The 16,775-nt window shown below is 42.7% G+C and overlaps 1 protein-coding gene and 1 long non-coding RNA gene across 12 annotated transcripts in view; one reads left to right on the plus strand and one right to left on the minus strand.

Moving 5' to 3' along the window:
* The window catches only part of FILIP1 (filamin A interacting protein 1), a 222,941-nt gene that overhangs the window by 7,271 nt on the left and 198,895 nt on the right, over positions 1-16,775 (minus strand). For 6 of the 11 annotated variants that reach the window (XM_070225143.1, XM_070225146.1, XM_014733831.3 and 3 more), the window contains 2 exons: positions 10,591-13,396; positions 7,549-8,384 (listed from right to left, as the gene is read on the minus strand). In XM_070225143.1, the coding sequence (XP_070081244.1) occupies positions 8,178-8,384; positions 10,591-13,396 (3,013 nt within the window). In that variant the 3' untranslated portion in view covers positions 7,549-8,177. Of the gene's footprint in view, positions 1-7,548; positions 8,385-10,590; positions 13,397-16,775 lie in introns of those variants that run through there. The other 5 variants (XM_070225147.1, XM_005596796.4, XM_070225148.1 and 2 more) reach the window with 2 other exon arrangements.
* Positions 4,243-9,537, plus strand: LOC138915984 (uncharacterized). The gene is made up of 3 exons (XR_011422551.1): positions 4,243-6,066; positions 7,352-7,530; positions 8,610-9,537. It is a non-coding gene; the product is annotated as an uncharacterized lncRNA (long non-coding RNA).

A 16,775-nucleotide genomic window follows, 5' to 3' on the forward strand; every position in this document is an offset into this window, starting at 1 on the left:
TTTGCATCAGCTAACAGGGCTGCTTCATCCACAGGAAACTGCACCAACTCACAGAAAACATTTCCTCCTGGATTTTGCATCAGTTTTGCTGCCTGATGGCCTGCTTCCCAGGTTCCACTGCTGCCTGCCTCCCAGGACCTCTTCCTCGGGGGTTCTTCCTCTCCACCAGCTACCAAACCCCAGCTTTGAACTTCCTGCCCACAGGGTGATTGATCCACCTGCAAAAATGTCCTACATTCTGTGCACCTTTTAGAAGTGGAAGTGCCTGGATATTATTGACTTTTGGGGTTCTCCTTTTCATAAACTGCTGTTATTATCACATTCAGAAATTAATCAGAGTTCTCATAAAACATCTGTTTTAAATAGGAAGTCCAATAAACTTCCTCTGTTGACTTGGACTTGTATTCTTTCTTTTGGATTCAGCTCAGCTAATTAAAAATATTTCTGCTAATCAGTTCTGTCATTTGCTTGAGGAAACTTTTGAACTAAATGATACAAACTCTCTTGTGTGTTTCTCTACCACCTAATAGTTTATTTGCTTCCTTCCAAAACATTTCCCACTCCATCATCAGCCCAAATCATATCCTTACTCCCCAGGTTGCAGGAGTTACCAATAATCACAGTTATGACTGGTAACTTCTTTTTCAGGCAAGCTAACCCTTATCTCTCACACAGATTACCGTTTCCCAGATGCAAGCAAACTGAAACTAGTTCTCCCACCTATAACACTAATTGTGAATGAAAACTGAACGGTGGGAAATAGGTACGTATTGAGCCAAGCATGCTCAGGTTCTACCTGTGTGGACACAGATTCTAAATGCCAGGTTGAGCTAAATCTAGGCTGGTCACAGAATAGCATGGAAAATAACATTATGTGTGAATATTGAGAAGGGCATTGTGCTTTTCAGGTAAAGACAATAGTATTCATCAAAGCACCGTTAAGAGAACTTTTACACATATACTTTCTGTGTAGATATCTCAATATCTCAAAATCCTTTGGCAATATTATTTTGGCCCAGTGAGTGTGTGTGTTAATTTAGTCTATGTATGAATATGCACTTTGCTCATTTGAAGTAGTTTTATCATATGAAATAGCGAATAATGTACTGGGAGAAACTGAAGACTGACATATTGATCCAAATCAAAGATTAGAGATGTCTAATCTTAGGTTAGACATCGCTAAACCTCAGGGCTTTTCTTGTTTTGTTTTTGTTTTTCATTGTTAATCATAGAGATAATTATCTTCTTGACCTCTAAAGTTCAGCTCTAACCAGCACTTGACTTCCAATTCTGTCCATCACACATACATAATATTAGCATAAGTAGAGAAGCCAAAACTACTTTTGCTAGATAAGCAATTAATCATTAGTTCTTAGGAAAAGCGTTATGAGAGAATCTTTTAAGTTGCTTGCTAAACAATAGTGAAGCGTATCATATTATGACTATAAGGAGGAACACCAGAATCATAAAAGATTTTAGCTAAATGCTAAACCAAAAGCCAGGGTAAGGTGATCTGCCAAAGGGTACGTAACCTCACCCTGGTCTCCTGGTTTTCAGTTCTATCTCAGGTTTCTAGCAATCCACCTTCTCTGGATGTTCACCTTGATATCAATCCTAAATCCAAATCCTGCTTATTGGCGATGTTGTTTGGTCCTTTATTTATTTATTTATTTTTTAAAGATTGGCACCTGAGCTAACAACTGTGGCCAATCGTTTTTTTTTTTTTTTCCTGCTTTATCTCCCCAAATCCCCGCCCCCCCCCCCCACATGGTTGTATATCTTAGTTGCAGGTCCTTCTAGTTGTGGCATATGGGACGCCGCCTCAACATGGCCTCACAAGCGGTGCCATGTCTGCGCCCAAGATCCGGCCCCTGGGCTGCTGCAGCGGAGCACGCGAACTTAACCACTCGGCGATGGGGCTGGCCCCTGTTTGGTCCTTTAAACTGAGAGCCTCTCTGACCTGTTTTAGAGGGTCCTTCATGAACCTGAAGAGAATGACAAATCACCTGAAACTTTCTCTTTCCTGGAGTGTCCGCCATGCTTCTCTGGGGAATCAGAGAGGTTGAGGAAGGGGCCATTTGTAATTCATTCAAGAATGTTTATACTTCATAGAAAGCTCTCGGGCCCCCTCGTTCTCCATAAGTGTGATGGCTTCAGAGGCAAGAACTCCCCAGTCCAGGACTTCTAGCTGTTTTGCATCCATTACCTGCCATGGTGCCTTTGGAGGGAAATAGAAGTAACTTACACTATCCAGAATGACAGTACCTGGATTTCCTCGAATTCCATCTAATTACCTCCATATTCTCACATATTTGTCAGTTCCTTCCACGTCATTCCCACAGGTTTGCATTGAAGACAAAGGGAGGAAGTAAGAACACCTTTCTTCCCCAACTTCCAGCCATCCTTCAACTGCTGGGGGTTTTTTCTCTACAGTAAGTGCCAAGTTTTTTACAGCAATGAACAGGCTTTACACCCCAGGTTAGATTCTGAAATCAGGGTTCATCTTCCCAGTGGATGCAAGGTTTTAAAAGAGATTTTGAACAGAGAAGGGCACAAGAACCAGAAAGAAAAGTACAGGAAAGGGCAATCCAGGGAGAAGGAGCAAGTTGAGCAAGTCAAGAAGAGGTGGGCTGGCCTGCTATGCAAGCCATTCTGTGGGCCTGGGGGCAAGAGTCCAGACATCGGAAAGGGAGGGATGCTCAGAGGAGTGGGGTAGAGAGCCAGGCCAGAGAAAGCCTCGAGTGCCAACCCAAGGAGTTGGCATTGTATTCTGTAGGTAACAAGGAACCTTTGGAGGGTTTTCAGATAGAGGAGTGGTATGATGACCTTGCATTTTGGAAAACAAAATGAAAAATGAATCAGAGAGTTTGAGGCTGGAGATTACGAGACCAGTTAGCAGAATTTCAGAGTAATCCAGATGAGGAGTAATTAAAACCTCAACTCAGGCAGCAGCAGGACATATGAAGATGTGAGTTCAGCTGCTAGAGGAGTTAGGGGTTAGAATATGCAAGATTTGATGGGTGAGGGAGAAGGAGGAGCCTAAAACGGCTACCAGGTTTCTAGCTTTGGTGACTGAGTGGGTCAGGATACCCCTGCTGAGGTGGGGTTTATTATTAGAGGAGGAGAGGACTGGGAAGAGGGAGGTAGGAGGTGTTGCGAATGGCTTTTAACCAAGGTAAGTTGCAGACATACAGGACAGAGTTGGATGCACATTTGGAGATAGAGGTTTGGTAGTCATCAACATTTGGGGGATAAATTGAAGACATGGGAGTGCATAAAATCACCAGAACGAGCACGTAGTGTAGGAAGATGGCTTTTGATAGAGATGAGGGGAACTACAACCCTTAAGATGTATGCATAAAATAAGGAGCCAGCAAGGGAGATTGAGGTGATACAGAGAGGTCAGAGGAAAACCAAAGGACATTAGATGTCTTGGTCACGGAGGGAGAAGAGCATAACCTCAGACTATGTTGACCCTTACCAGAGACCTGAGATTTACTTTCTGAAAAAACTAAGTTCTGGACCTTGGTACAAGAACGAACAGCGTAGACTGAATGCAGGAGAATGAAAAAGTTTACACACTGAACTGTGGGATTCTCCATCTCACCTACCCTGGCCTGTTCCCTGGATGCAGGTAGCCTGCCTCAAGGAGCTTACTGGAGGATTTTTTTTTTCTCTGTAGAAACTACTGGAAGATGTACTTCAAAAGACAGACAGATAGGTAGATAGATAGGTAGATAGGTAAATAGAAAGGCAGACAGACAGGTGGGTAAGCAAAAGAAGTAGAAGATAAGAAATCCAGGAAACAGGATTGAACACAGGCAGCAGGACAACAGCTGAGCAGCAGCCTGGAGGCCAGCAGTCCAGACTAAGTAGGGAAGCAGAAGGCTGGATCGGGAGGCCTCCAGGGAAAAATGAGAAACCGATGTGTCTCAGCGTTTGGAAAATTACGAATAGGCGTTTGGCAGATCTATTGGAGCATTTGGAAAAAATAAAAATAGATACATAGAAAACCAAGCAGGTGAAAAATTAAAGCGATTATTCTGTTGAAGGGGGAAAAGCAGTAACAGGCAGGAAACATAATCATAGTACACTACTTGGCTCAGCAAGGAACAATGTTTAAATGTACACTGTAAACATATACATATATGAACATGCAAATACGGACTGCTGATTTACCAAAAACTGTGTTACGTAATCATACTGGGAAGTTGGGGAAAAGAGAAGAGGGGGCACAAGAAAGTACTAAATCTTCAACAATCGAAACAACAATGGGAAGACAGAAGATATCTAAAATTGATAAATAAAAAGTCAGAGTACAAGCATATTATTTAGCAAGATGGAAGAAAGTATCAGAATAGCTAAGAGTTAGAAATTATTTTCTCCAGGGAGCAAAACTGTATTTTCATTGTCTTTTAGCACTGGTTGATATTTTAACTATGAATACAAATTACTTTAACAAAATAAAAAGTCATTAAAGAATAAATCGGAAGCGTGGAAGTGGAAGCAGCAAAGGTTGAGTGTTCTTGTCATCGGCTTAACCGGGCAGGAAGGAGACAGGGCAGCAGCTATGGAGGATTGCACAGCTGAAGCAAGAACTGCGCTCAAATGGAAGAGGCCAGAGCACCCTCATGCCCTGTGTGGAGGTAACAGGGGAAAAGAAGAAGTTGAAAGAGCAGGAGATGAGGAGGTAACCACTGATGACTCCCTGGAGGAGGGGGTAGGAAGGAAACACTGAACTTCATCTGGGTTGGGGAAATTTTGGAATCCTATGCTCCAGTTTACTGGGGAACCCTCTCTGTGCCCATCTTGTTACTTCTTCCCTCTCTGCCTCCAGCCTCCCATATGAACATGCTCTTCTTATCTGATGTCCCTGGAGTTTTCCCAGTCAGGAAAGTTTTACTCTTTCCCCAGTATTCTGAATCTATGAGGGAATGAGAAATTCAAATATTTGTATATCTTACATTTTTGGACATGTTTTCATTTCCCTGAAATTATACTCTTCCCACACTACACATCAAAGCTATTTCTTGACTTCTTTCTTGAAGACATTCAAGTAAGCGATCCGGTAACACCCTACCTTAATGAATACACCAAAATTTCTAGAGAGCTCCATTGCCACCCATTAATCTGTCCTCACTGAAAATATAAGAAAAATGCCAGTAGAAACTAAATTACTTTGTTTAAGCAGGTGACTTAGACAGGAAGGTCATTTTCAAGAAATGCTAAATGCCCTTAGGGCCGTGTCCCAAACGGGAACGTTTCTGGTGCTATGACTGCTAAACGGCCACCATTGCAGTGTGCTGCAATAGTCAACACAGGAAGATCATTCTCAGGTGGGGAGAACAAGGTGTCGCCTGTGGCGGCCGACTGTGCGCTGCACATGCCCAGGGGGCGCCATCACAGTGAAATCTGTGGAACGGCACCCCCGCCACTCCCCAGGGTAGGACCTGAGCAGCAGCTGTACACAGCAGCCCCGGTGTGACCCCTTTTATTTTCCTACACAACACTGTTCCAGGATAGGGAAAAGGCTCAGTTTTTAATCCCACTCATTCTTATAAAAGCACATGAAACTGCATCTTACAAACATTGTACTCACAACTGGAAGCTGGAGCTGGAGTGCATTTAACCCTCCACCTCCTATCCCCAGTGGATTTCATTTCTAATACGTGGTTTAAAAAAAAACTATCCAAGAAATGTAGAGTTGGTTCTAAAACTACAAAGAAATGCCGCCATGGCGATTGCTCTTTATCTTTTCTGAAAAGGGAACATGTGTTGTTTTGACAAGTTTTCTGAGCAGTTGTGTTTTGCAGTGGCTCCGTTCCAAGATCCAGATGCATGAACATCCTGTACATGCACCATTAAGTCTTTCGGAGGCTCTCCCTGCGGACGGTACGGACTTCTAGGCAGAAACAACGTAAGCATGGGGTGAGCAGGTGAGAACGAGAACAGCGGCAGTGACAGGAGGACCACGGTACACATCGCTGCAGGACAGCCAGCAGAGCCAGAAGGAGCGCAGTGCTTCCATCTTCCGACACCTTCATCTGCTCCATTACAGTATCTATGGTACAGTAACACTAAACCCTCACTGCCAAGGAGGCAATCGAGAAACAGTGAATATCCTTGTTTTTCAAAGGGGTGGCTGTCCACGTTACAAAAGGGGAAAAAATTCCCTTTTAAAAAAATACAGGTCAGTATTCGAAATAGCAAGATCTCCTGTTTAAACTTGTTCAAATTCATATTTCATAGTCTTTTTTTTCTTAGTGCCTTTCTCCTACCTTGAAATCCCATTTTTTTTATTGTTTGGTTTTTTTTTTAAAGATTGGCCCTGAGCTAACATCTGTTGCCAATCTTCTTCTTTTTTTTCTTCTTTTTCTCCCCAAAGCCCCCCAGTACCTAGTTGTGTATTCTAGTTGTAGGTCCTTCTGGTTGTGCTCTGTGGGACACCACCTCAGCGTGGCCTGATGGGCGGTGCTAGATTCATGCCCAGGATCTGAACTGGCGAAACCCTGGGCTGCTGAAGCTGAGCGTGTGAACTCAACCATTCTGCCACAGGGCCAGCCCTGAAATCCCATTATTATGATGCGTCTGCCGTGGTTGTTCAACAATTTTTCATACATATCTACTGAGAACTGATGGCCTGCAGGCACAGAGGTCTCCTTGAAGTGACGGAGTACAGGAGGCCACCCCCACGGCTGGAGTTGAAGCCCCAGCTCGGCAGGGACAGGAAGCTGGCACAGAGAGAGCTCAGAGAGGCCTCTTTACCATGAAGCAGATGATTCGCAGGCTAAAAACCAATCATATCTCTTTGTAAAAACTCTGCCTTTTCCCAAATATCAAGAGCAGTGACTATCAAATAATTTCGGTGCCCTCACAATTCAGAAGTGAAAAAAATAACCTGTACTTTTGTAGTTGTTCTATTTTTGAAAAGTTCACCCAATTGGCTGAAAAATTTCCACAAAGGTGCTGCCTCTGTGAGCCCTCAGATGCTAAGCTGCAGGTTATTGGCCCTGGGCTCACTGAGGTTGTGTGACTACGCAGCAGTGTCCACTTCAACACGTTAATCTTACAAAGACACCTGCCATTTTGCATTCACACACTGTTTCATGCTTATTAAAACATGCTTAAAATTAATGAAAATGATAAACACACAAGTAAAACTGACAGGAATGATAATAATTCACTTCTCCACACCACACACACAATCATGAACTGGTTCTATATTTGCAAGTAAAGTCCACATTTAACTGAGGGAAATATTTGAATTCAATTAAGCTGTGCATGCTGTCATTTTTTTCTCTTGGCATTAAGGTCTCAGGACTTACTTTCCTCCATTTTCTATCCATCACAGCCTCTGTGGTGCTATAAGGGCCATCAGCAGCTCTGCTCAAGCTGCTCCCCAGGCTCAGTCAACTGCACACTGGCATGGGTACGAGTCTGGCAGGGACGGTGCCAAAGTCACTGTCTGTGGAATTCTGGGAATATTTTGGAGATGGCCAAAACCTCTACAGTACACACAGACACACACAAGTAAGTAAAACTCTGTTTTTAGGATTCCATATTTCATTTCCATTTTATTTTACATTCAGATCACCTCCTGAAATTGTCTCAGGGGCTTTCATTTTTGCAACCCTTTAGAGGTCCAGGCTCTGTGATAGCTCAGAGATTTTTTTTCCAGCACATGAAGCAAATTCAGGATTTGATAGAGGTAAATGAAAATTGCTAAACTATTTCCTATTTCATAATAGAATTTTTGAAAAAACAATTATTGTGGAACAAGGGCTATTAAATTTGATTTACAATTAGGAAATATGGGGGCTGGCTTTAGGATATGCTCCAGCCCCCATATCTTACTGACAAAGAAACTGGGGCTCTGATGGGTTAACTGATGGCTCCACTTTCTAGATGCAAAACTGGGACTAGAAGTCAGGCCCTGCCTCAGGCCCAGCAACCTCAGCAAAGCACACAGCAAACAGTAGTTTTGCTAGTTAGTTCTGTTCCCCAGCGTCCAAACAAATTCACAAAATAGGAAAGACACATGGCTGTTAGTTGATTATTTTATAAACAAAATATTTAAAACTTCAGTTAGTACATGTAAAGAGTTGGCACGAACAGACGAGGTTTCGTCTTCACGGCACCAGTAGCATCCGCACAACATACCCCCTCCGCCACTGCCCTCAGCCCTTCCCCCCTCCAAGAGAGGTAGCGCTGCCGGCTGCAGATTTCTTCAGCTCTATTTTCATAGACTGAGTCTCAGCTCGAGGCTCGAATTTGGTCAGATTTCCTGCTCCTGAGGCTGCCACTACTGGCTTTCCTGCTTTCATACCTTTTGACATAGGAATGCGGGTGGGTGTAGGCCGCTGGGATGACCCGTCTTGTCCTGACTGTAGAAGAGAAAATACAGAGAAACAGGGAGATCTGGGTGAGTTTCCCCTGGATAGCCATCAGTCTGAACAGCAGCAGGACGCTTGCCACACAGGAGCCCCCAGAGACAGCCCCTCTCCAGACAAAATTAGCATCAGAAGCTTGGAGTCGGTGTCTAGTCCACTGTGACGCCTCCCTTTTCCCTCTCCTGAAACATCTGTGCCAAACTTCTCTTTTTTCTCAAGGCCCTAACCCACCTCCGCCACCCTGACTGAAGAGGACCTCAACTCCTGTTTCACAGAGAAAAGAGAGGCCGCCTGGCATCGACTCAGGCAACTTGACTCCTACCGTCCCCCAAACTACCTCCACTTTTCATCAGTTGAGGCCGCCCTCCGCTCTCCCTTCACCTCCTGACCATGCCAGATTCTCCTCACTTTTTATTGTTCCTGCTGATGACACCCTCCTTCCTGAAGCGCTCCTAAGACTCTTCTCCTGTGGTATCTTACCTGAGTCTCACCCGTTCACCTCCTGTCTCTGACGGCTCCTCTTCGGTCTCTCCATAGCTCCTCGTTCTAGCTTGCCTGCCCTCTAAATGTGGGTGTCACCATGCTCCATCCTCAGCCCTCTTTTAATTTTTGACATTCACCCTGAGAATCACCTCAGTTATCACTCATGTGTTGCTGAGCCTTAGGACCTGGAGTCTTCAGTGCTCTCTGGTAATACAGATCTGTGTTTCCAACGACTTGCTAGACATTTCCAGTGTCCCTCGGGCATCTCAAATATAACATGCCTCAGACATGACTTATCTTCTCCCCTGAACAGTAGTCCCCCTATGTTCCTCATCCTGTGCACCCATACAGCCTAGCCAGAAACTTCAGAGCCACCGTCTATACCCAATTTGTCATGGAACCTACAATTCTATCTTCAAGATATCTCTGTCCTCATTTTCACTACCATAGTTCAAGCCTACACTATCTCTGGCCTAGAGAATTGCAACAGTGTCCCTGTCTTTAGCTTCGTCCCCTCCAATTTATCTTTTGAACTGTTTTATAGACATTTCTTTCTAAAACATAATGTAATTTTTAAATCATCATTACCCTTTCAATGGCTCCCTTTGTCTGTCTATGAGATGAAATGTCAATTTCATAATAAAACATGCGCGTCTCTTCACTACCTGGCCCTGGTTTGCCTCTCCATTTTGTCTCCACGCCCAGCTGCTGCAGCACAACGTGTCTGCTCACCATTCCCCCATGCCAGGCTCCTTTACACTGCCGGACCTTTGCACACGCTGTTCTCTCTACATACCCCTTCCCTTTCCCTTCTGGAAAACCTCTCCTTATCTATGAAAATCTCCTCTGTGAAACCTCTCTGATGGTTCCTTTGTACATACCTCTATCATAGATCCAAAAGTAGGTTCCACTCCTGCCCCCACTAAGCAGAGAACTTCCACTGGTCCTCTTTGTACTGGCACCTAACCCAGTGCCTAAAGGGTAGCTAATAATAAGTGTTGATAAATAAATGCTCAAATGAACTAGCCTCATTATCCAGTTTCTAAGGTGTCCTAAAGGGTTTTTTTGTCCTTGATTTTATGGAATCTGATATACCTGAAATAAGGCGGCCATTGTTCAGGCCTCAGAAATCTTAGAGAGTTGTTCTGAAATCCTAATTCTTAGGGAGTTTAATCAGTAGTCAAAAATGTTGCTATAGAAGATCAAGAACGTTGTCTTGATCTGACCCTTAAATAGGAAATAAGATGTTCCAGCAGAAACTCTGCTCTGAGTTACAACAACTTACACCTCCACTGTCTTTTTAGAAAAATCATCAGAGAGAAGCAACCCTGCAAGACTAAGCTGGGCTCCGTGTTGCCTAAAAAGCAAGACTGAACCATTTGAGCAGGGTGAGCAGTTCTGAATGCTATTCAGCTCTGATAGAGCCAGTAACAAAAAGCTTTACTGGCAAAGCAATTAGTAATTCACACTTTGAAGTCTGTCTTGAGTCTATGTTGATACACAGAGAATTAAAACAAATTATAGTGAAGATATGGGAAAATAAGCCACAGTTTCTATACTTAAATAATAAGCTTCCTGTCTTTCTTAAGAGTTCCCAAAATATGCTGTAGTATTTGTTCGGAGTCTAGGAATCATAAATTCTAGTCTATTAGTTTAAATTAATATCTAAATAGTGCATGCTCTTCTATAACCGCGCCGCGGAGCCTGCGGCACTCACCACTGACTGGGTTCCTCGGGTGGGTGCGGTGGTGGCCGGCGTGATGGTGATAGTGCTCGTCACTTTGCTCGCGCCAGGGCGGGACGAGAGATGGTTCCTGGGGGAGCGAAGGACGGTACCAGTGGAAACCTCCTTTTCAGCTGTCACGTTGACAGGTCGGACGGTAATAACTGGACTTGCTCCGTCAGCTGAAGTCCCAGGGGATCGTTTAAACTGCGAACCTAAGTGAATGTGAATTTTGTTGTCTTCCGTAGTTATGATATTGGCATTGGAGTTGTATTTCCGCACTGGAGTCGGAACAGTCTGTTTCTCTGGGGTGACTTTGAGGACAGTCCTTCCCATGGGCATGTCCTGGGCTTCGGGAGAGACAGCAATCTCAGCTGGAGCTGCTGATGTAGACACTGTCATTATCTGAATGGGGGATGTGGGCCTGTCGGCAAACGCGCCTCTTCCACTTTCTGGCGTCTTCTCTCTGGAAAACGTCGTAATTGTGACTGGGGACATGGCTCGTTCTGTGCCAAGAGTAGTGTCTCCACTTTTTGGTTTTTGAGACATAACATTTGGTGACGGAATAATGGTTATCCTTGGTTTCTGATTCCCTAAGGTAGGAATGACAGTGGTACTAGAAAAAAATTCTTCGGATGTCGGGCTCGTTATCTCCAAAGTCGCGGTACTGTTCTCGTGGTCTGGGGTCACTCGGATATGCAGGGGCTGGCCCTGCTTTGGCGAAAGGACCAGCTCTCCTGGGTGTCCTGGACTGGAGTTTGTTCGAGGCCCTTTCTCTTGAGACATCGGGGGCCCGTTTTCCCTTTTTCTCATCCATGGAATCCAAGACTTTCTCATAGTGAGCTCATTTGCTGCTGGAGGATACCTGTCTAGAACGGAGGATCGTTCCATAGGTTTCTTCAGTCCCACCTGGCGAAGATTACTCATGATATGATTCTCTTCTTGAAAGGATTTCCGTATAAATACTGCTGGCGTTTCTTCCTCCGCCACCTCACTACTGACAGCATCAGTCTGAACTCCAGTCGACGTCACAGGAATGTCCACCATTCTTCTTCCATTCACACTGGGTCGAAGAGCTCTGCTGTAACGCTTCGAAAGCTCCAACTCTTTGGTCAGATTGAGGACTTCCTGCCCCATGTTCTTGTTCTTATTTTCTTCTTCCATAAATCTTTGTTGAAGCACCGAATAATCCACTTGGAGCTGAGAAAGTTGATCTTCTTTGTTCATTAATTCATGAATCTTCTCTTTAAGAGCTTGCACTTCCGCTTTCAAGTCTCGACTTTTAGCTTCTTCCAACCTAAATCTGTGTCTCAGCTCAGCTTCCTGACTCACAGCCTCGCCTTTCTCTATTGCTTTATTCTTGGCAATTTGGTGCTTTATCTCCTCCAGTTGTTGAGAGAGGAAGTTAGCCTTATCCTGCTCAGTTCTAAATTTCTGCTCCAGCTGATCATACTCATCCTCTGTCTTCATCAAATCCCCTTCGACCACCTCCAACTGCTGGAGACGTTTCTTCAGTCTCTCAATTTCAAGGGTTAGTTCCTTAATCTTGTTATCTTCTGGGCAGATAAGCTCAGGTCCTTTTCGAGACCTTCCTCTGGTTATTTCTCTTTCAACTTCTCCTAGCCCATCAAGTCTCTTCTTTAATAAGTCAACACTGCAGCTTAATTCAGAGGATTTTTCTTCTTCACTTTTCAGCTTGCCTATTAACTCATCTCTCTCTTTTGTCAAATTGTATACCTTTTCCTCCATTTCGGATTTCAGTTTTAAAAGCTTCTTGCTTTCTTCAATTAATTTTTCAGTTACATCCATAACCTTTCCTTGTTCTACCTTAAAATTTTTATTGAGTCCATCCACTTTTCTCTCTTCTTGCTTTATTTTTTCCATCATATTTTTCCTTTCATCAACCAGCATCACGGTAAATGACTTCAACTTTGTAAGATCATCTTTTAGGCTTAATTCAGCTTTTTCCAATCTACTTTCAGAACATTCCAGTTCTTTAACTCGACTCTTCACCACCTCCAATTCATTTAGCAGGTCTTTGGTTAAGTTCTTTTCTTTCTCCAGATTTAAATGTAGCTGGGTGCATTCAGATTTACTCTTGCTAAATGCTTCTTCCAATTTTTCCAGTTCAGACATTCTCTTCTGTAACTTCTCAACTTCAAGTTTGAGCTCCCGACTGTGGTGTTCTTCTTCTTGCAGCTTCTTCCTCAGCTCCCTGCACTGAGACTCAGTTTTAGTGATCTCCTCATCTTTACCTTCCATTTCAAGCACGCGCTTGCGGAGATTTTCCACTTCTGCCATGAGGCTGGAGTTGCCGCATTCCCCTTTGGCAATTTTCTCTCTTAATTCCTGAAGTTCTTCCTCTGCCTTTTGAAGATTTTTGTTGGTCTCTTCCAGCTCCTCGATTCTCTGAGTTAAGCCAACCAGCTTGAGTCTGAGCTGCCTATTGTGAGACTCTTGGTTAGCCAGCTTCGCGTTCATCTCTTCATGCTCCTGGGAAAACCTTGAAGCCTTGTGCTCAAAGTCCGCTTCTAACCGGAGCAGCCTCTGCCTGTCTTCCTTGGATTTGGAAGTAACGGCCTTGAGCTTCTCTTCTTCTTCCCTCAGTTTCTGGGTAAGATCCTGGACTTTCTGGCTTTGCAGACCAAGTTGCTCAATATGCATTTGCCTTTCATCCACCAGCATGAGTGCAAAGGACTTGAGTTTCACAAGCTCATCTCTTAGTTTATTGAGCCGCTTGGCGTTTTCCTTTTCTTTACGGGCTTGGTAAGCCTTTTCTTGTTCAAGGAGTTTTTTCAACCTAGAAAACAAAATATATTAAAATATTATGATTTATTCTTATATATTATACTTTATATGTTATATATTGTATTTATATGTATTTTATTCATTATTACAAATATTAAAAGATTAATCAGCAAATAGGTTTGTCTTAGATATTAAATAAAAAATGAAATCCTATTACAATAAATCCCTTATCAGTTGCTGCAATATCGAAGTGTAACAAATAGCCATTAACAAAACTAATCCAAGTCAGGATCCTGGTTACTCTTATGGAGGGATATGTCTAGAAGGTGTAACGAGGGCTTTTGAGGTACTAGTTTCTGTGTCATGACTCATGTGCTGATTACACAGGATTGTTCGGCTTATGACATTTCACTAAGCTGAAAACTTATGATACAAGTACATTTATGCATATGTATATAATACTTCAGTAACATAACCATTGAATAAAACTTAGGTTGTGCAATAATGATGACTATTTACAAAGTGCTTTCTGTATTCTAGGCACTAGTACTTATTTGATCCTTATGGCAATCCTATAAGACATGTACTGCTCCTATCATCCTCATGAGGCGAATAAGACACTGCACCTGCCACAGGTCACACAGTCAGGAAGTAGCAAGGCCAGGATTCAAACCCAGGCAGTAGGGCTCCAGAATACTTGCTCCTGGCCTCTGCATCAAATGACTTCGAAAGAGAAATTTACCTTAAATGAAAGGGAAGGCTCAGAAAAGAAGGACCTTCAGGTTTTCTCATTTTGTATGCAACTATCACCTGAAAGGGACAAGGCAAGACAAGCTTTCTGAGAGAAAGCTGATCTACATAAACTGATTTTAGTTAACACCAGAAATGGCACAGGATTTTGTCTGTTTTCTGATTTAAACAATTTTTTAAATAGAGAACTAGGAAGGGAGGAAATCTGAATTACTATCAATACAAAAATGTGGCAGCCACAGGAATGACGATGCATCACATGTGTAAAATGCATCTTCTCTATTGTGTTTACGTATAGCTTTAAAAAATAGGAATATAAATCTGCTAGAGTAACTGTTTACCATCCTTGTGTTGGTCAGTTACTTTGCCCCAATTTTTTTTTTTTAAAGATTGGCACCTGAGCTAACATCTGTTGCCAATCTTCTCCCTCTCTTTTTTTCTTCTTCTCCTCAAAGCCCCCCAGTACTTAGCTGTATATTCTAGTTGTGAGTGCCTCTGGTTGTGCTATGTGGGACGCCACCTCAGTGTGGCCTGATGAGCGGTGCCGTGTCCACGCCCAGGATCCAAACCAGCAAAACCCTGGGCTGCTGATGCAGAGCATGCGAACTTAACTACTCGGCCATCAGGCCAGCCCCAACTCCAATTTTTAATAGTTATTTTCAATAACCCATAAAAACAAAGTTAAAATAATAATCTTTACCATATGTAGTGTAAGAATGCATTTTAGTAATTTAAATTTATAGAAGTAAGTTATAAACAACCACTAACATGTATTAAGTATATTTTTTCTTTCACTATATTTTGTACCTTATATATTCTGAACGATTTATTTTATATGTATGACTAGATTAAGTGTTAACCAAGTAAACAGAAGTTAATAGCCTCAGACTGCACTGTGCAAGAAATGATTGGACATACACATAGAAGCTATTTATAATCAAATCCAATGTCAGATAATTACTAGAGAAATGGCTCTGATGATATCATTAAGATTTTTTAAATAGAATTTATTTTTATAAAAATACCCTGTGTGTAAGCATCTATTAACTAAATACATGACTTCCAAACCCCATTTTGACTTTATTCCTAAAATGGGAGAGAAAGATTATTTTCAAATCCTACGGACTCACGAGCAATACTGTAATGGCTTCACTAAATTGGGTCTCCCATGGATAAAAGGGCATTTATATCGATCTTCTTCTTTTTTGACTTGGAGTCAAAACAACTGAAAAATGTCACAGAACTATAGAGAAGGAGAGACTTAGGGGGATATTTTCAAATTCCTTGACCTTAACTAGACTGTCAGAGACCAATTCATTGAAAACATCACTGCTTTCAACTCTAAGCTTAAAATGTTAAAACTTCTAAAGATATTTGTTTAAGCATCCTGCGCCTCTCTGCTGTTAGAGGCGCAGGTTGGAGCAACCAACACGTAGACTCTGGGGTCAGCCACAGCTGAACTGAATTCTGGCTCAGCCATTTTCCAGCTGTGTAACCTCTGGCCAGATAGTGAATCTCTCTGACCCTCAGTTTTCTCAGCTGTAAAGGAAGGAGCGAGGGACATTAACACTTCCCTCACAGGAGTGTTCTGAAGACTGAGACGGCAGAAGTAAAGTGACCGACACACAGACTCAATACATTGATGTAATAAAACACAAAACGAAATATAACAACTAGACAGTGTACTCTTCCTTCCATCTGAAAAGCCTGTCCAATGCTTTTTGTGTTTAATCCTAAGTATTTTTATGTCATTATCCTGTCTTTGACAGTAAAACTGGGGCACTGATGTTTCAGCCTGAGAAAAATGGGCAGCTTTCTAATCAGTAGGAGAGCCTGTGAGCTACAGCATGGCCATGGCAGGAACGTGGCTTCCAGGAAACCACACTTTTCAGGTCCTCCTAGCTGTGATTTCTCTTTTTCTAGCCCCGTTAAACTCTCTCCTTCCCTCGTCTATAACATCTTAAACCATCTTCATCTTTTAGTTAAAGTGGACCTAACAGCCATACATGGCCCATTCTCTGTGTGCTCCCCAAATCCAGTTTCCCAGTTGGAGTAGCTGAGGTTAGAGCCAGGACCAAGTGAAGTTGCGGTACTCAGTAGGGACAGCCTGCCAGTAGTCTTCCATGCAAACAGACCTGCGTCCAAATGTCTACAGGCACTGGGGATGGGAAGGATGGGACAAACGGTGAAGACTTTGCAAAAGGTAACTGGCATGGGCTTTGTGACTGCTCACTCACTGGGAGGAAGGAAGAGAGAGAGAGAAAATTACTTCAATGCTTTGGGTCTGAATAATTGCAAATAATAATAATACCTTTAACAGGAATAGGAAAAACAGGTGAGAAAGGATATTGGTAGAAAACTGAAGCAACAGCGAGACAGTCAAGTTGAAAAGTATGCCAGGTAATAGTTAACAATGCTATATTACATACTTAAAAATTTTTAGAAGGGTAAATCTCAAGTTAAGTGTTCTTTCCATAATAAAATTAATTAATTAATTTAAAAGTATACCGATAATTAGAAATGTAGTGCTTTGGAGAAAAGTCCTATACATTTTGCAGCTCATATATATTTTAACCCATTACCCTAATGCCCCCCATTGTCTTTACTCCAGTCCAAGCTCTGAGCATCTTCTGCTGATAATTCTGCAACAGCCTCCTACCTGGGCTCCTCACCATCTCAGC

The sequence above is a fragment of the Equus caballus genome, chromosome 10, assembly GCF_041296265.1.
Source record: "Equus caballus isolate H_3958 breed thoroughbred chromosome 10, TB-T2T, whole genome shotgun sequence".
In the NCBI taxonomy this organism is placed as follows: Eukaryota; Metazoa; Chordata; class Mammalia; order Perissodactyla; family Equidae; genus Equus; species Equus caballus.